The sequence below is a fragment of the Galleria mellonella genome, unplaced genomic scaffold (genome assembly GCF_026898425.1).
Source record: "Galleria mellonella isolate WM207_F2 unplaced genomic scaffold, CSIRO_AGI_GalMel_v1 utg171, whole genome shotgun sequence".
Classification (NCBI taxonomy): Eukaryota; Metazoa; Arthropoda; class Insecta; order Lepidoptera; family Pyralidae; genus Galleria; species Galleria mellonella.
In genome coordinates, this window is record NW_026442014.1 from 5,992,045 (window position 1) to 6,009,903 (window position 17,859).

General features: G+C 34.3%; 1 protein-coding gene across 1 annotated transcript; it reads right to left on the reverse strand.

Moving 5' to 3' along the window:
• On the reverse strand, window positions 1–17,041 carry LOC113518574 (putative phosphoenolpyruvate synthase). The gene is made up of 23 exons (XM_026903559.3): window positions 16,736–17,041; window positions 14,582–14,839; window positions 14,094–14,262; window positions 12,753–12,863; window positions 11,681–11,920; window positions 11,238–11,365; window positions 9,234–9,395; window positions 8,267–8,445; window positions 7,785–7,933; window positions 7,298–7,428; window positions 7,030–7,171; window positions 6,809–6,956; window positions 6,035–6,301; window positions 5,069–5,200; window positions 4,523–4,672; window positions 3,993–4,157; window positions 3,013–3,229; window positions 2,515–2,756; window positions 1,891–2,039; window positions 1,511–1,738; window positions 1,218–1,407; window positions 975–1,092; window positions 1–358 (listed from the first exon to the last, which is right to left on the reverse strand). The coding sequence occupies exons 1-23, from the start codon at window positions 16,848–16,850 to the stop codon at window positions 201–203; spliced, it is 3,948 nt and encodes a 1,315-aa protein (XP_026759360.2). The 5' UTR covers window positions 16,851–17,041; the 3' UTR covers window positions 1–200.
• Window positions 17,042–17,859: the final 818 nt, after the last annotated feature.

The window sequence follows — 17,859 nt, forward strand, 5'->3', positions numbered from 1 at the left end:
TTACTTTAAAAAATCTTTTATTATTAGATAAAATTAAAATACATTTTGTTTAAAACATTCACAGCGACATTTCTATTATAATAATAATAATAATATTTATTTATTTAGACAACATATATGTTCACAATAAGGTTCACAATAACATTAACATCCCATCATCACGTTCTAAAATAATTTAAATCCAATCTATACATGGTTTATCAACTTTGACTTTCGTCACATTGATCTGCTATTTGCACTTTTTCTATTAAACCCTTGGTGCCGGAAAGTCTAACGATGTCTCCTGTTTTGAAAATATCTGTAGCATCCATAGCTGCTACAATACAGGGTAAACCGTACTCGCGTGCTATAACTGCACCTGTGATTAAAAATAAATAGAAATTAAAATACAAGTTTGTTAGTCAACACAATAATGAATGTCTGCACATGGACGTATGTTTCCATAGATAAAATTTCACTTTTTATCATACTACTAGTATAAGCCCAAGGACTTCCACAATACGTGTGCATTTTTGTTGTAAATGGTCGAATATATAAAGTGCTTATTAGAAAGAAAAAAATAATTTAGAAAATTGTATACTTTTATTAGAATAAAAAAAGGACAAGAAAACAAATATTGTAGTAACATCCAACAGTAATTTTAAAATTATGTTAAAGTAAATATATCAAAACATTTCTATCAACAGTTTTGGCGTGAAATTTGAGTTTCCTTCTGCATGCAAAATATACATAATATAAAATTCGCAGTTAAAACGTCCCGTCTACACAAACCATAATTTATCTTAGTGTCGTTTGTTCTTATTAGATCGTGGTAAAATAGAGATTACTTAGGTATATAATTGAGAGTAGTTAGAAATAAAAATTTTAAGTGGAAAACAATCAAAATAAATACTTAATAATGTCGATAAAAAAATACAAAACATATATAACAAAAAATACAAAGCTGATCTTAAAAAATAAGAAAATACACCAACCGTGTGATACGAGACCACCGAGCTCTGTGACGATCCCTGTCACGAGCGGGAAGTAAGGCGACCAGCCGATGTCTGTGGCATGCGTTATCAATACGTCACCTTGTTGCAGCTGATGAATCTGTAATAAGTATAAATTATTATATACAATCACTTGTTAAATAATTGATTTAAATTAAATATTGCTCAGAACAATTGACATTTTATTTTTAAGGATAAAATTATTCATTGTAAACAAAATCTAACCTCAGAAATATCTTTAACAACGCAAGCCCTAGCTATAACCTCTCCCCCACAGACCGATGTAGCTTCCAGCTTTACGTCTCCAGCTGTCACTGCTGGAGAAGTCACCGGTAAAGGCTGAACCCATCCTGTGTTCATTTCCGCATATTTAAGCTTACACCATTTTGGATAATACTGTTGGCGTTGTATTGCTCTGCAATTTGTTACGATTGTAATTATTATCAGAACCTACAAATCTTACATTGACACAAAATTAGACAAAAAGAAAGAACTATAATTTTATTGTATTCACTCACTTCCTTAGTAACGCTGGATCTCTACTAGTAATGTAGTCAGCCAACTCTTTCACTCGGAAGAAGAATACAAGATCATGGTGCGGCAAGTACCAACGGCGCACCAACTCCTTGCCGAGTTCGATAGCCGCTAAACGCAATTTGTGGATGCCAAGGATTAGATGTGCCTTTGTGCCCTCTCTGTGACGCACTGTTCGGCGACATAGTGGTAGTACCCAAGACAGTATATACCTACAAATAAAATAAAATACATATTACAAATTAACTAGCTAACATATACAACATTGTACAGCAAAATAATAAATGGAAATTTAATACCTACAAGAATAATCAAGAATTTATTAGTTATTCATAATTAGAATGTCAAATAGCTATAGATTTACCTAGTAATTGATTTTTTTGGAGTACTCAGCGCTGCGATTATTTCAGAATCAGTTTTCCTTTCCTGATTTTTTTCGGTCGCTCTTAAGTTTTGAAGAATTTTCATTAGCTCTTCAGGAACCAAGGCCCATGGTTTGGTTACCATATCAAACTGTAGTAAATAACAATATATTACATACTAGATATATAGTTATAATCTATATTTTAGTTTTAACACACTTCTAAAAACTGCTAAGCATATGGTCATCACCATCATATCAGCTGTAATTTGTTCACTGCTGAACATAGGCCTCCCCCATAAACTGTTATAAGGAATAACCCGTTCCCTATGGCAGTTTAACATTAGGGGATTTTTGTCAGTAGTTGCCACGTTTAGCAACCACAGTGTGTATTTTGGTACTATTTTAAGAGGAACGCTTCTGTCCATTCCTCGAACATTAAGTTCTCTTAGTCGTTTCTTACTACATCCACGGGAAAGGAAGAGATGGCCCGTTTTACGCCAGGACCACACGGCAGCATATGGTATATGTTAGTACTGTAAGTACTTCCACAGTTGCCAACAAATTATTCTTGCATGAACCGATATTGTCAAAATAAATATTTATATCAATTTTAGTATTATTTACCTCCATAATAGCTCTATGACCGTGTTCTTTCAAGAAATCTAACACATTCACATGTATATTGGGTAAATTGATCATCAGCCAATCTAGAGCTTTCTTGGGGTCCTGTGCCTTAAATTGGTCACGTTTTCCTGACTCCTCCAGTTGGCGTGCCAATTTCGCTAGACCTAATGGCACTTCGGCAGATAATACGTCTCCAGAGCTAAGCAATGTATTTATTTCATTGCATTGTTCAGTTGTAAAATCTATCAAAAAAAGAAAATTCAGGAGTAATTAAATAACCTAGGTTTTTAGCCTAGGTCAAACCTACACCCACATCTCTTGCTTTATCCATTTCATAAGTAATCAATAATTTTATTTTAAATATTATATGCTCTAAAATGGCATACATAAGACATTTCATTTCTACTTCAGTCTACTGTTTGTCAGACTTTATTTCTATGAGCATTATTAATAAATTATTAATTCTTATTGCTAACGTGATAAAGTTTAAAAAGTTACCAGAAGCGCCTTCTAACAATACAGACATCGCAATGAATTGACTAGAGGTGCTAGCAGCACTGGTGAAACTGTGATTGCTGGAAAGACGCTTCATTGTGTCCAATTCCTTTATCAAAGTCTCGAACATTTCCAGAGGTTCATTGCTGTTCATTTTTATATTCATTTCATTTGCTGTTTTAACGCTATCCTCCATATTCCACTTAGAAGAAATTAGACACTGAAATTTGAACAAATATGTTACTGAAGATAAACAGAGCATTAGGTTAATTTTTTATAGCATATATTCATTATAAAAAATTATCAATAGACTAAATAATATAGGCTACGACTCACTCATTAATAGTAATTAAATGATCTTTTACTAGTTAAGTAAAAAAAAGTAATTTAAAAGTAAAAAAAGTTATTTGATTAGAATTATTTTTATATTCCACTACCATTAGTATGTGTGTGGCTGCTAACACTCGAAGAACCACAATACAACCAGAAATTCCTCAACTTTCCATATTAGCCACCAATCTCTGACTGCCATTTTGTTTACATGTTTTACGACATGGAGCCTACATACCTGCTTTTCAATGAATAATGATAATAAAGAAGTAGGTATGAAAGTACTATTTACCTGCAAATTCATAGCGTAGTTTATCTGAAGATCCCTCATTTAGAGATGAAACACGTATCGTAAAATGGCAGTCGGAGATTGATGGCTAATAAGAAGGTTGTAGAACTTCTAGTAATAATGGTGGTGGTCAATCTTCGAGTGTTCGTAATTACTAACATACTAATAGTACCGGAATTAAACATAATAATTCTAATCAAATAATTAATTAAATAATGACCCAATTATTTTACCGATATAAATAAAGGTGATAAAATAATTGCAACTATCTTTATTCACAAAAACATATAAGTAACACTAGTTACCATTTCAACAAAATTAAATAATAAGAGAAAAATTCAACAACTATTTAAATAAATATTACCGTTAAAAGGCCTTTCACTACTTCAATGATGTCGGTCCAATGCGGCGGTCGACGTCGTAATGCCACATCTAAAATGTTCTGGTCGGCAACTTTCCTTCCATGAAGAGCCATCTCGAGCATACGTATGTTCATATCGATTTCTTTAGGCGCTCTCCTATATGCTGACTGTAATTATAGGTACTCTTTTGTACACTGTAAGTACACTTCAAAATCAAAAGAATACAAAATTTTTAGACTGCAACTTAGGTTTAATATGGATTAAACAATAAATATTAAAATTTATTAGATACATACTACTGTATGGCAACAAGAGTTAAATATGTGAGAAAGAGAATGAAAGTTTAAAAAGTTATTCAGTTGAAATGCGAATATAATACAAAATCAGCGTAAATATTGGTGATAGAATAATAGAACAGCCGTGTGATTTAAAAATATCTAATTATCATTTATCTCAGCATGAGGATCCCAAAAATAAATTAAAAAAAGAAACACTTTATCACCAATTTTGTAAACTTTTATAAAATACTTACGTTGTACAATGATATTGTAACCCTATTATGAGTAATTATTATGCTGTCTTCGTATGGTTCCATGTTATTACTGACCATAGTGTTCATACTACTTGTTAGAGGATTGACGACGAGGTCGACATTCAACGGACTCACTGGCTTTGGAAATACCTGTATTTTCAAACTTTTATTAGACATAATATTCTAAATTCTTAACAACCTATGTTGATTATCGATAATATACAAATCTACTTATTGCCTTATCTATATATATATATATGTATGCTTGGTACTAAAATACAATCTGTATCCAAGCAGAATGTAGTAAGTAAAGTACATAGAGACAGCGATAGTAAGACAGTAGAGACGCTTTCCTCAAAAACTAATGTTTGTAGTAAATAACTAATACAACACCAATTGTAACTATTCCCTATGAGTTTGATGATAATTGCTTTTATGTTCTGGAATAGCTATTCTTACATTCTTCGTCTTTTCAAGTTTTTTTTTTTTATTTAAACGATAATCCAAAGTAATCTTCCTCATTTTTAACAGTAATTAGTACCTCACCTCACCAGTGTTGGCGAAAGTGATGAGATCTTCATCAGACATGATCGGTGAGTCTAGTTCGTGCAACAGTTCCTCCTCCGTCCAGCGCTCCAGGGACGTGATGGGCCGCGCTTGTAGTAGATACAAACCATTCTGAGAGTTAGAAACTAACGTTAATTTCTATTTTACATTTGGCAATTTAAAATGTATAAACATTAACATTTTAATTTTATACATAGCAACACACACAACAAATTCTGCTTGTAACTGTATCCACAATTGTTTGATCGAAATTAAATAATTATTCACTTCATACCACAATGTTCTTTTATTATTTCAACTCCAATTATCAACTTTAGCTATTTGTACACTGAAAATAGTAAATAATGCAAGTAGGCACTAGCTGTAACTGATAAAAAAAAAATTGAAGAAAATGGATCTATTTAGAGACATGATAAATATTCCCAGTGCTCTTATTAATTTAACAATTAATTTCGCTCAAGGGGAACATATCATTGACATACAACTAAAACAGCATTGGGTATAATAGCATAGCACCTTACAGGATGCCAACATCAATGACCATACTTTCTACCCACTTACCATAGAATCATTGACTATATTTAGATATTATATAAAATTCCATAACAAGATAATGCAGAGCTTCATATAAAGACCCAGTACCAAACCTGATTGATAAGCTTTGCTATGTTAAGAGTGACAAATTATTCTTCACTGTTGACATTCAATGATAAAAACCCATCCACGTGCCCAAGACAATAATGAAAGCCACTTTAGCAGTAGCTCAATATTCTCTAGGTATCTCAACGACTGTGAGTTATTCGATGCTCTATCTATTATATTCATATTAACCTCAAACCCTTAAGAATATATAAAAAATGAGAAAAGACCACTATTGAAATAACAAATTTAGCATTTCTATCTACTTTAACAACAACCATCATACTTAGAAACTGTTGTTCTTACCTTGGTAATAGCCCACTCGATATCCCTGCCTGCTCCCCACAGCTGCTCTTGGGCCACGCCAACCTGGGCCAACTTTAACGCCTCAGTTTCAGATATACACGCCACCCCACGTTCTGTTTCTGGTACATCCTCAGTGGTGACCCCATCACTGGCGGTTGTCACTCGCTGAGTCTTCGATCCCAAATCAATTTTCATGATTGTAAGATCATCTTCTTGACCTCGTTTCACTATTATCGTATCTGGTTCTACTGATCCCGATACAACCGTCTGCAAATAAATTGAATTGTCTATTAGTATACGCAATATGAAATAGTAGAACATTAATGTTGCACCAATCTTCGATCGTGACACTTTATCAATTTTAACACAGTAGCTATCAATTTAAAAGAGCTTGTAGAGCAAAAATTTAGACTAACGCCACTATTAGCGTATCCTCGGTTATCGAAATAACAATCACGACAGAAAGTAGTAATCTTCCGTCAAAGGAAGATCAGCGCACAAATGACCGAATAGAGGGTCGAGGAATGAGGATTTTGTGGTTTTATAAACAATTTTTCACGTAATTTGATCGTAAGTAGGAAATTATACACAATATGATATAATGGCGTTACGTCCCTGATGATTAGAGACAAAAGTATGATCAAATATGTAGCTAATCTCTTTATCTACTAAAATCAATTTTTATTTTTACTATTATTAACATTATTTCAGTAATTAAAAAAAAATAATGACCCAAATATTGTTCCAAAATGCCATAACCGGTTAACTATGTACCTCGCCGAGACCGTAGTTGGCGGTGATGAGGAGACGCGAGGCGTCGCCGCGGTCAGGGTGGCGCGTGAACATGACGCCGGCAGCGCGCGCCACTACCAGCGCCTGCACCACCACGCCGCCGCCGCACACGCACTGCTGCCCGTTCTGCCTGCGGCCGCACAAGAGGCTTGTTAGTTTCACGCTCCCACATGCACGCCATTACGACACAGAACTCCACGTACCTGCGGTAGTAGGCACTGGTAAAGGCGAACATAGAGGCCCAGCACTGCTGCACCGCACGCACTACCTGCTCATCGCTCACGCAACCCAAGATCGTCTCGTTCTGGCCGGCCGCCGACAGCGTCTCGCTGTCTTCACCCACCGCTGTTATAATTTAAATTAGTTACAAAAAATATTTGGATACTTCTAAATTATTTAGATTTCTTTTGTACATATTTTTTTAATTCCAGGACTACAATTTAACAGATCAAATAGTATATATGGCAGCACCTGAAGATCTGACTGCAAATCGTTGTTCCAAATTTTGTTGCGTAGCCGCATTTCTCAGCTCTTTAAGGTGAACGAGTATTTCGTTTCTTACGTCTTCTATTATTTCAGTTTTGACAAATAGTTCGACGGCCCTTAAATATAAAATATCGATCATTTGAAATATTTCCAAAAAAGGAAAATCAGTCTAAATTTCATATAATTATGTAAACGGAAAATAATTTAAAAATATTTTTATTTCAAAAGTCTATATGCAAAATTGTCAAAAAATGTTTTCCAAAATCGCAGTGATTTCTCCAACTTGTAAGTTGATAGCCCACAGACATTACACTTTTTGTAAATTGTAACTATAACAGAAACTTATGTTCTTTTTTCCAAAATTAGCATTTCACTTCAAAAATTTCTTTAATATTAGAACATAGAATAATAGATATAAAGGATTGATACTAGTAAACTGAATATTAAAGATTGCATACAATTACCAACATACTTCGAGCATTTATCTTTAAAATTTGTTTCGTCGTAGTCTTCATTAGCGGCCTCGATCTCTCGAATAGCCGCCAGTAGTGCCGGATTAGCTTCGAGCTGTTTCTCCAAAGCTCGTACAGTCAAACAAAATCCTGGTGGCACTTTGTAGCCCTGAAAGTGAAGCATATGCTTTGTAGACCCAAAAATTTAAGTAGTTAGAATCATAAATGTAATATAACGGACTTACGTAATATAAGATATAAAAGTGTATTTTAATGGATGAAGATGGAGTGATGCAGCCGCCTATGCTAATGATGATAAGGATGAAATCATGCCAGTTAGTCTATCGTATCGAATTCGTTAATAATTAACCACGATAGTTTCCATAAGATTATTACATTGGAAGTTAACTTATTAACATAGCAGTATAGTAAATAGAAACCAGAGTCTTCATTACTAAGAATCTCTCTTAAGTTAAAATGATTATTTAATAAAAATTTCCACCTCAACATCCTGCACAGAAGCAAGTAACGCCAGCGAAGCACCCTTGCCGCCGACATAGTCGGGACAGGCGGCTGCACGCGCCTCGAATGGTAGGCAGTAACCCACCGAGCCAGCATCGCTCGCGCTGAGCCACCTGAGGGCGCGCGGCGGGGACACACGCACTGCGGGCTCCGTTATTACTGTAATAATACTACATTATTGAACAAGATATTATTTTACAAGTGTCCTATTTTATGTTACATTAAATAACAAATTTTGTTTCCTTTTGAATAAACATTTTAGATAAAGGGTAATTTAAATTGCTAGTACAAATTCGATTCAAAGGACCAATGTTTGGAGTATACCGAAACTAAAAAGCACATAAAGTATGATAAATTGTGCTTACTAATAAAGATTGGTTGCCTACGCGGTCATTCGGTAAAGTGATTGTTTAATGAACAAACCCAGTAAATAATAAAGATGGAAATGGATTATTAGTAACGAGGTCGAACAGTCCCATTGCTAGCAATATACCTTACAGGATGATCACCACGTGATTCTCCCTGGAAACCATCGTGACTAATTCTTGGTGAATTCTTCAGGATCAGCTAACTGACCTGCATTCATCCTCATCTATCGTCTCTCTCTGGTGCCCCGTCAACTAATATCTACTAATAACACGAGCTACTAAAGACGAGATTATCAATATATTTAAGCCCATTGAAACAAAACCTAAACTGACACTGTGATGGCGGAAGATAAACAAATATTTATTTTAATGTATAAAAATCCCATATCACAATATTCGCTCACGCTAATATTTTAATGATTTTAATGTTTAATTTTGTAACTGTACCCGGTAAATAGTGATAGGGGGCAAAACAGCATTTTGCAGATCAGATAGTCATATTATAGTTCTAAATTAATGATCCATATACATTAAAGCACTAATACATAGAACTATAGGCTTTTGTCTGTAAACATTTACCTGAAGGTTCATAGCCAAGTTCAAGTATGCCAGAGCCGGGCGACTCGTCAATACTGACCACCAAAGTACGATACTCCAGCTCTTGCTGGTACGGGACTCCGCTTAGCAGTTTACCGCCATCGAAGTTAATGCGAAGCACCATGCAAATGGTGCGCCATTTAGCTGAAATAAACACAAAATAGTAAACACTGTATAAATTTATCTAGATATATTAAAAATGTAATATTATAAAATAGAAAACGTTTTAAAATTATAAAATTAAAATCTACTTAAGCATTTGAAAATTAATGAAATATTTTATTTGAAATGGCTACAATCTAGTCGATACAAAAATTATGTCCAAAATGTAATATTTATACAGTACTATTAAATTTATATATAATAAAGTGTACATGAATGCTCTATTGTGTGTCGGAGTGTTCCTTGACTTGACAAAGGCATTTGACACCGTGTCAATTCCTATACTCTTGCGAAAATTGGAAGGTTTGGGAATTAGAGGCAAACCACTTTTGTGGTTTAATTCATACCTAACGAATAGAAAGCAGTGTATTAAAGTGCATGATCACACTAGTCATTTTGAGAATACTTGCTTTGGTGTACCACAGGGTAGTATCTTGGGTCCTACGCTCTTTTTTTGTTATATTAATGACTTACTATTAACCCCATTAATCAACGCAAAATTTACTTGTTATGCTGATGACACAGCTATTATATTCCATGGTAATAATTGGAACGAATGTTATTTGAACGTTGAGAGAGGTTTGGTTTTAGTTGCTACATGGTTAAACAAAAATTTACTGACAATAAATACTTTAAAAACGAAATATGTATGCTTTTATAAAACTAAAGCTTCAAGGCCGTTCTCCGTTCCAGATATCAAGATACACATGTGTATGGCTATTACTCCTAGTGTTACAAATCCGATATACCATTCTAACACGTGCTCCTGTGACACTATTAAGAACTCTCCAACTGTAAAGTATCTAGGGATGGTATTAGATGAGAGACTTACTTTCAAGCAACACATTGACTATATGTCTGCCAGAGTAAGAAAACTTATTCCCACCATGAGAATCCTCAGAGACGTGATGGATCCATCCTTACTCCGAAATGTTTATGTCGCGCTGTGTCAGTCAGTGCTTACTTATTGCATCCGAGTTTGGGGATCTACTGCTAAGATCATATTGCTGAAACTAGAAAGAGCTCAGCGTTCTATATTAAAGGTCATGTTCAAAAAGCCTTTTAGATATTCAACAGCTTCTTTATTTAATAAAGGTCTTAATGCGTTAAGCATATATTGAATAAAAGGATTCAAACAAGCGTTTTTATCCCTACACCTACTACTAAAAACAGACGCTTCTCTTCTTGCATGATCCCATTCATATATAATAAATTTTGCAAAATTTACAATCTAAAGAACTGTACCCTAAAAGAAACAAAATCAAAAGTAAGCGAACATCTGAAATCTATGAATTATGACGATACTGAAAATATGCTCTTGTTAATCATATAAATGAAAATACTGGTCACATACATACAAAAACACACACACACACACACAAACACACACACAGAGAGACACACACCACACACACACGCATGCACACACACTCATTCATAATACTTATTTATACATGTGTATTGGTGGTGAGAGAAAGAAAAATAAATAAATAAAATAATTGTATTATACAGATTAGTTACACAATTGTGATACTGCTAAAAAGCCTATGTTTAATATCTATATGCATGTATATATATAATACAGGACAGGCTCAGCCTAGTGTAGGAGGCAATGATAAATTCTGTGCTAATACAAACATACTTTGTTAAATAAATAAATAAAAATAAAAAAAAAAAAAATAAATATTAAGAAATAACATACTTAGTAAAATTAGGTCAGGTACAGATTTTCCATTCAATTTGACTGAATTATATTTCAATTTAATCGATCAGATGAATTGAATAAAGTTGATTGAAGACCGTAATAAATAGCGTTTAACTTACTGCTCACATTTATCGTGTAAACCTTCGGTATCCCGGCGATAGTCTCAGCAAAGTCTTGCAGTACAAAGTCTGTGTCGATTATACTCTCCACTTTGTAATTTGGGTATCTGACGTGTCCTGATATGCATCTGCAAACATAAATTAACAAATTACCTGCACTAAAATATTATTTAATTGTGTAATTATATAAATTGTATAAAGATATTTGGATATTTAATATTTTGGATATATATATATATATATATATATATATATATATATATATATATATATATATATATATATATATCACCACTGCTGAATGTTTAACACACAGATTAACTAGGTATGTCCTTGATTAAAACAAAGGTTACTTTTATCCTAATTGTCATGGTTAATGCCACTGATTACAGCTGATATTTAATAAAAAGAAGTTAAAAATGTAACATAAAAATAATACATACTGTGTCAAGATATTTCTATACGAAAGTCCACGAAGATGCACCAAAGTACCATCCATAGATGACGCCGTGACAGTGACAGATCGCCTCCGACCTTCGTACCCGTTGGGCGCCCAACTTCTCTCTCTGACTCCCCGCAGGCGGAGATACTCGTCCTTCTGCAGGATGCCTTGCTGATCGAAGGATTGAAAGCGGCCTTGTACAACACCATCTTGCATCCAACCGCCCTCCTCCCACGTTCCTCTACATAAGTGTCATTAATTATTAATCAATACAAAATACTTCTTAATCTATATATATATAAAGAGAAAAGTCCTGACTGTCTGACTCATCAACGCATAGTCGAAACTGTGAAAGTTACAATTACCAAATTTTGACAGTAGGTTTCTTTTATGCCCTACACCAGTAATAAGAAAGGACATTTTTTTAATTCAACTCCTAAAAGTTTAAATATAAGGGTGAAATTTAAAATTAGTTGTTTTCAATCGATAAATAATTAATATTTACCATAAATACTCTGAAATAAAAATAATGGAAATTTCAGCATTTTCAAAATTCAATCCCAAAGTATGTTAAAAAAAGATGAAGTAAAGTGAAATGTCCTGACTCATCATTGCACAGCCGAAACTATTTAAGATAGAAATATCTAATTTAGACAGTAGATTCCTTTTATACCCTACACAAGTAATAAGAAAGGAATTTAAGAAATTCGGGCCATAAAGGTGTACAAATAAGGGGAAAGTTGAGAAAGTATATATTTTTATTTTAAATCTGTTGTACATTTTGTCTTGATACGGTATCTAGAAGTCTTTTTCACTGGTTTTCCTACTTCTGAAATCGTATAACATAACAGTAAATAACTGGTAAAAAATAAACTTAAGATGTAAATGCTTAATGTTTAAAGCATTTGAACTGGACTGTCGTCCACAACAGGAATTTTATGATGAGGAACAAGAAGGCTTCTGCTTAAAAACAAAACGAAAGAATAATAAGTACATTAATTTTTTTCCTTAGTCTAGTTATATATAATAAATACAAGTATATAAAACAAATTAAATAAACGTAAGAAACGTACAATAAATATGGCCATTTGCTATCTCGCCACTGCTCCTGGGCCAAACATTCCGCTGCAAGTTCAGTGCTCCAGTCCTCAGGGTGTCGCAATACGTTTGTGGCAGATCTCCATCTGAAACAAATCAATATTCACTGAGATCTACGAGTATTAATATATTTAAACACGTTTCGTAATCATGCGTTGGACGAACTTAGTAAAATTCTTGCAATTTTATACCTACGAACATTAAATTAGTAGATATGCGTGCGTCTAATAGCGATAAATTAATAAAAAATTTGATAAATCGGCATATAATTCACTCAAAATGAAATAAACGGTAGATAAGAACACAAACACCTTGTTGCTTAGGATGATAATCTGGTTTATCATAACATCGCCAGACGAACACTTGAGAACGAAATCAGTATTATTCGTTTCAATGTTTTGAATGGCCTTATGAAAAATTAAACCTGATATGATAATATGGAAGATTGAACTTTATTTGGGCACACAAACATTCACTTACATTAAGGACGTTACGTTACGTTAAGGAGATGACCACAATACAAGTAAAGCTATGTTTATGAAAGTTTATCATAACTCTACAATAGGGAAGGAAATATCCCTTTCCTTGTTTTTATGAAGTCACTATATGCGCAATTAGAATTAATGAGGAAGAGACTGAAGTTTCTCCACAAATAAAATTAACAATATCAACCTAACAGGTTTTAACTGCTATAGTTAGATTACATGTATAGAAAATATATACTTACCTATCTAGATCTTAAAAAAAATAACAAAAAACCAGGTAAATGACTCGTAAAGATGTAAGCGAGGAATCTTACACTGTTAGTATAAAATGATCATAGATATGACGGTAGATACAAATACAAGAAGAATCCATACACTACATCCCTTAATGGGTTGCAAAAATTAATTAAAGGTTTGTATAATAAGGAGGCTACGCTGATGCGTATTCCTGCATGTAAATTATATGCAGTTTGTTAAATTAAATGAGACCTTGATTGACACTTTTTCTTCTCGTCTATATTTAGTAGAGCAGACTAATTAGAATTTATATGCCTATATATCTATATGTAGTGCCAAATGTATCAATGTTTTGTGTAATTATTGTCGATGGGTACCTACCACCATCTTAACTACTTCTACCTTGAAACGACAAATAAGCACGTTGCTATTTTGAATTGAAGGGCAAAGCAGAAAATCACTGTCATCTTAACCCTTAACAGTGTCAAGGAAATAACATTTTTGTGATATTTATGCATATATATGTATATGTTGAACGGTCAAGCGGATTTCCATACTCAAAAATAGATAATAAAAAATAGTCTACGTACTTACATAAAATTAAAGTTAACATGATGTGTTATGCCGTCTTCGACTGAAGTCAAGAGTCCGTTGAATATAATCCTCAGCCGTGTCTCAGGCTCCAGGATCTGGATCTTCAGTCCACCTGCGCTCCAAGCACCTTCAGTGTCCTCCCAGTGACATGTTATAGTGTCTGGATGTCCTATAACAAGCGATTGAGTCCTACAGTGCTGCCTTTTTGGCCTTAAATGTTGTTACGCCACAGATAAATAAATGCATTAAAGATAAAAAATCAGTATTCTCTCCTCATAGTAAGTATTAACATAATAAATAAAAAATATCAAAATTTTGGCTTCCTTTAGAATTAAACTTACAATCTTTTGAGGATACAGGCGAATCAATATTATTCATTGAATTAGTAATAGTACGCACGATTCTTCCTTCAAAAGGTTAAACAATGGATCTTGTTCATACCTAACACAAATTTAAACATATTACTTACTGTAATTGACAAAACATACTTGGTAATCTATAACTGGATCCATCTGTTAACTTGACGTACACCGTCACTTCTGCGGTGGGTCGCCTGCCGCACAGTTTGCGTATTCCCAGCAGCACGGCAGCGCCATCCGTGCTGGTGGCGCGCACGTCGATAGAGTCCCATCCGTCGTGCAAGTCAGCGCGAGGCAGTTCACTTGTAGGCACAAGCACGCACTGGGCCTTCCAGCGACCCACGGCATAGTACCGTGATAGCCACCGTTTAAGTGGATAGTTCCATCCTAAAATAAACAACGGAGTTAAATATTTTTGTAACTTTGTTTATAGTTAAATATTGTTAGTACCTATTAACTCGTATATATTATGTTAAGTCAGGGGTTCCCAAACTTTTTCACTACGTATAAAACAATATTAAATCTGTAATTGCGTGCACTTACAGGTTTAATATTGTGTCTCGGCGCTCAGTGGTCATTAGTACTCGAAAGAAGGTACAAAGATACTACGTAGATGGGCAAAAATAAAATATTCGCAATATGAAGCTAAGTTTTCATAACTTTTAATAAATTAAATAGATTTTTCTGAACGCCGTAATCTTCTCTAATAACTTCAAATTGTGCAGAGACAGATTCAAATTGTTTAGTTTTCAGTGGGCAATGTTTATTTTGTAACGGCGAATTCCATTTCTTAAACAAGAGTGTCTCACGGCGTCCTCCTATACTTTTGTACACTTTGAGAGCCCCTAATTTAGTGTATTATCGCAGTTCTAATAATGCTGTGGTATTATAATAATAAACAATACCGACTGTAGTATCTGTACAGTTCGATACACAGTACCAATTAGTTAGAATTTATTTCTACCGATTAGTTAAGATTTTTTTATGCAACTTAGAATGGCTGACGGTCCACTTGATGGAAAGTGGTAACCGTCGCCTATAGATGGTGCAGATGAGCAATACCATGGACATTACAGAGTATACTGTTTCGCCCATCATACTTCCATGCGTTTCCATTTCTGAGGACTAAGGTGTTATTCCTTTGTACTTTGACTTTTGTGCAAAGTCTCCCGCTAGTTAGAGTTTACTCAACATTTAATTCCATGTTCAATTTGTGCCGACCGAAGAAACTTTTTTTGCGGAAACTTTCTGCAGAACTTTTCTTACGAACCAAAATCTGTGCAATGTGCATAACGCTAAATTCGCTTTCTTGTAGAACAAAATGTATATATATAAAAACCAACTAAAAACAAATATTAACAAAAAATAATCCCAAACTAAGAAAAGCTGGTGGGAGGGATCTTATTGGTAATGAAATAGTAATGAAAGTTGGTTTCTCTTGTTAGCAATATACTCTTTCAGATCGACCTACATGCGCCTTCCTATCTGAAAACCATCCTGGTGAATTTCTGTCTTTATTGCCATTTTTACTTATCATCAAAAATATTACTCACTGGTACCCCGCTAACATATACCGAGAGTGCAGTCAGGGTCATCATTCCATTTTCGTCATTTAAAAAAAATTAAACAAAGCTCCTACTATGAGTATAAACAACTAATATAGGCATATTAAATGGTTTTTATATATCACATGGGGGAAAAGGGATTGTTAGTAATGTGGAGCAAGCCCTGTTAAGGTGACTTCCGTGCGGTTCCCCCTAGAAACCACTGTGATTAATACTTGTTGCATTCGTCACGATGAACTAATTGAGTCGCTTTCATGCTCATCTAACATCCCTCACTGGTGCCTCGTCAGCGTATACCGATAGCGCAGACGGGGTTACCATTCCATTATCATACAAAAAATAAGAACCATTAGCACATGTATTGTGCGAAATTTTTTACACCACCAATCTTCTTAATTAATAGATCGTATCTTTCACCTTACTCTTTAATGGTCGGCAGCAGCGTGCCTCTTAAAACATCACTAAAGCCTAACGCATACCAATTACTGGTGAGACCTATGTCCAATTGTGGACAGTTAATGACTGAATAAATAAAAATAAATCTTTCACCTTTGATCTTACATATTATACCGAATTATCGTAGGTAGATAGATATTCCTGTTAATATATCGGTAACATATTGACATTATAGAATTTAGTAGATAAAAGATTTATATAAATAATTTAAACTAAACATTATTTCGTATGATTCTAAGTTATTAACTAAGGATATACTAACCAGCCTGAGTGTAATTTAATTTATTATGAGCTTGTCGTTTCTTAAAGAATATCAGATACACCACCAATACCGACGTTGTCAATCCAGCTTGCAAAAATATATCAAAGAGCTCCATATTTTGTAAATAACACTATAATAAAACTAAATCAAACACAAAGTCATAAGATAGTTTGTACACATATATCTGTCAACGAACGTAACTGACCGCGGAGTGCGCGACCGGCGTCGGTCCCCGAATGATTGTCGCGCGAAACTGTGTGATCCATCTGAATCGTAGTAATTAGGTTGATACCTCGGATCAACTGGTAATCAATGGTCTTGACACATTAGTTGCGAGTATTACGCTTGATAAGGAGTACCTACCCACTATAACTATTTATTTATTTAACACTATTGCATCAATATTACAAAACCTGTTGAAGGATTTTTGATAAGCACAGTGTAGTACAAAAGACTGTCTTGTTGCTAAGCAATCTCTTCTGAACAACCTTTGGACAGAAGGGATTAAAGAATGAATGAATTAAAATAAAAACAATCAATAACGATAAAAATAAGTCTAGCTCATCGGTACAGTACCTAACTGGGAATGGAACTGGCATACCTACTGAGGGCTGTGTTGTCACACAATAGATTTAAGTAAGTAACTGTTTTCTTTCAGAAAATTTCTTAAAGACCTCTTTCGATTCCTCCACATATTAATGAAACAAACTTGGCACATTGCTCAGCAAATTTGAATGAAATTTAGTACATTGGTAGGTTATATCCTAATTCAACCTATTAAATATTTTATATACCGATTCTTGTGAGTAAAACGCTTGATTGAGTTTATACTATCGCCTGACAAGACAATGCATACAGTCATGTGAAATGTCACGCAGCTAGGTAGGTACTACCTTACTACCGAACACAGGGGGAAAGGGATTGTTAGTAATGGAGATTAAGAATCCCATTGCTAACAATATATCGAACCAGGTCGACCTCCTCGCGGTTCCCCTTGGAAACTATCATGGTTAATTCCTGATGAATTCATCATGATGGGCTAACTGGCCCGTTTTCATTCACATCAATCACCCTTCACTGGTGCTCCGCCAGCGTATCCCGTTAGCGCAGGCGGGGTTGCCATT

Coding starts and splice junctions, on each gene's coding strand:
- LOC113518574 (XM_026903559.3), bottom strand. CDS start 16,850: ATGGAGCTCTTTGATATATTTTTGCAAGCTGGATTGACAACGTCGGTA. Junction 14,263..14,581: donor ATCCAGTTATAGATTACCAA/GTATGTTTTGTC, acceptor CGCTTGTTATAG/GACATCCAGACACTATAACA. Junction 11,921..12,752: donor AGCAAATGGCCATATTTATT/GTACGTTTCTTA, acceptor ACACTTATGTAG/AGGAACGTGGGAGGAGGGCG.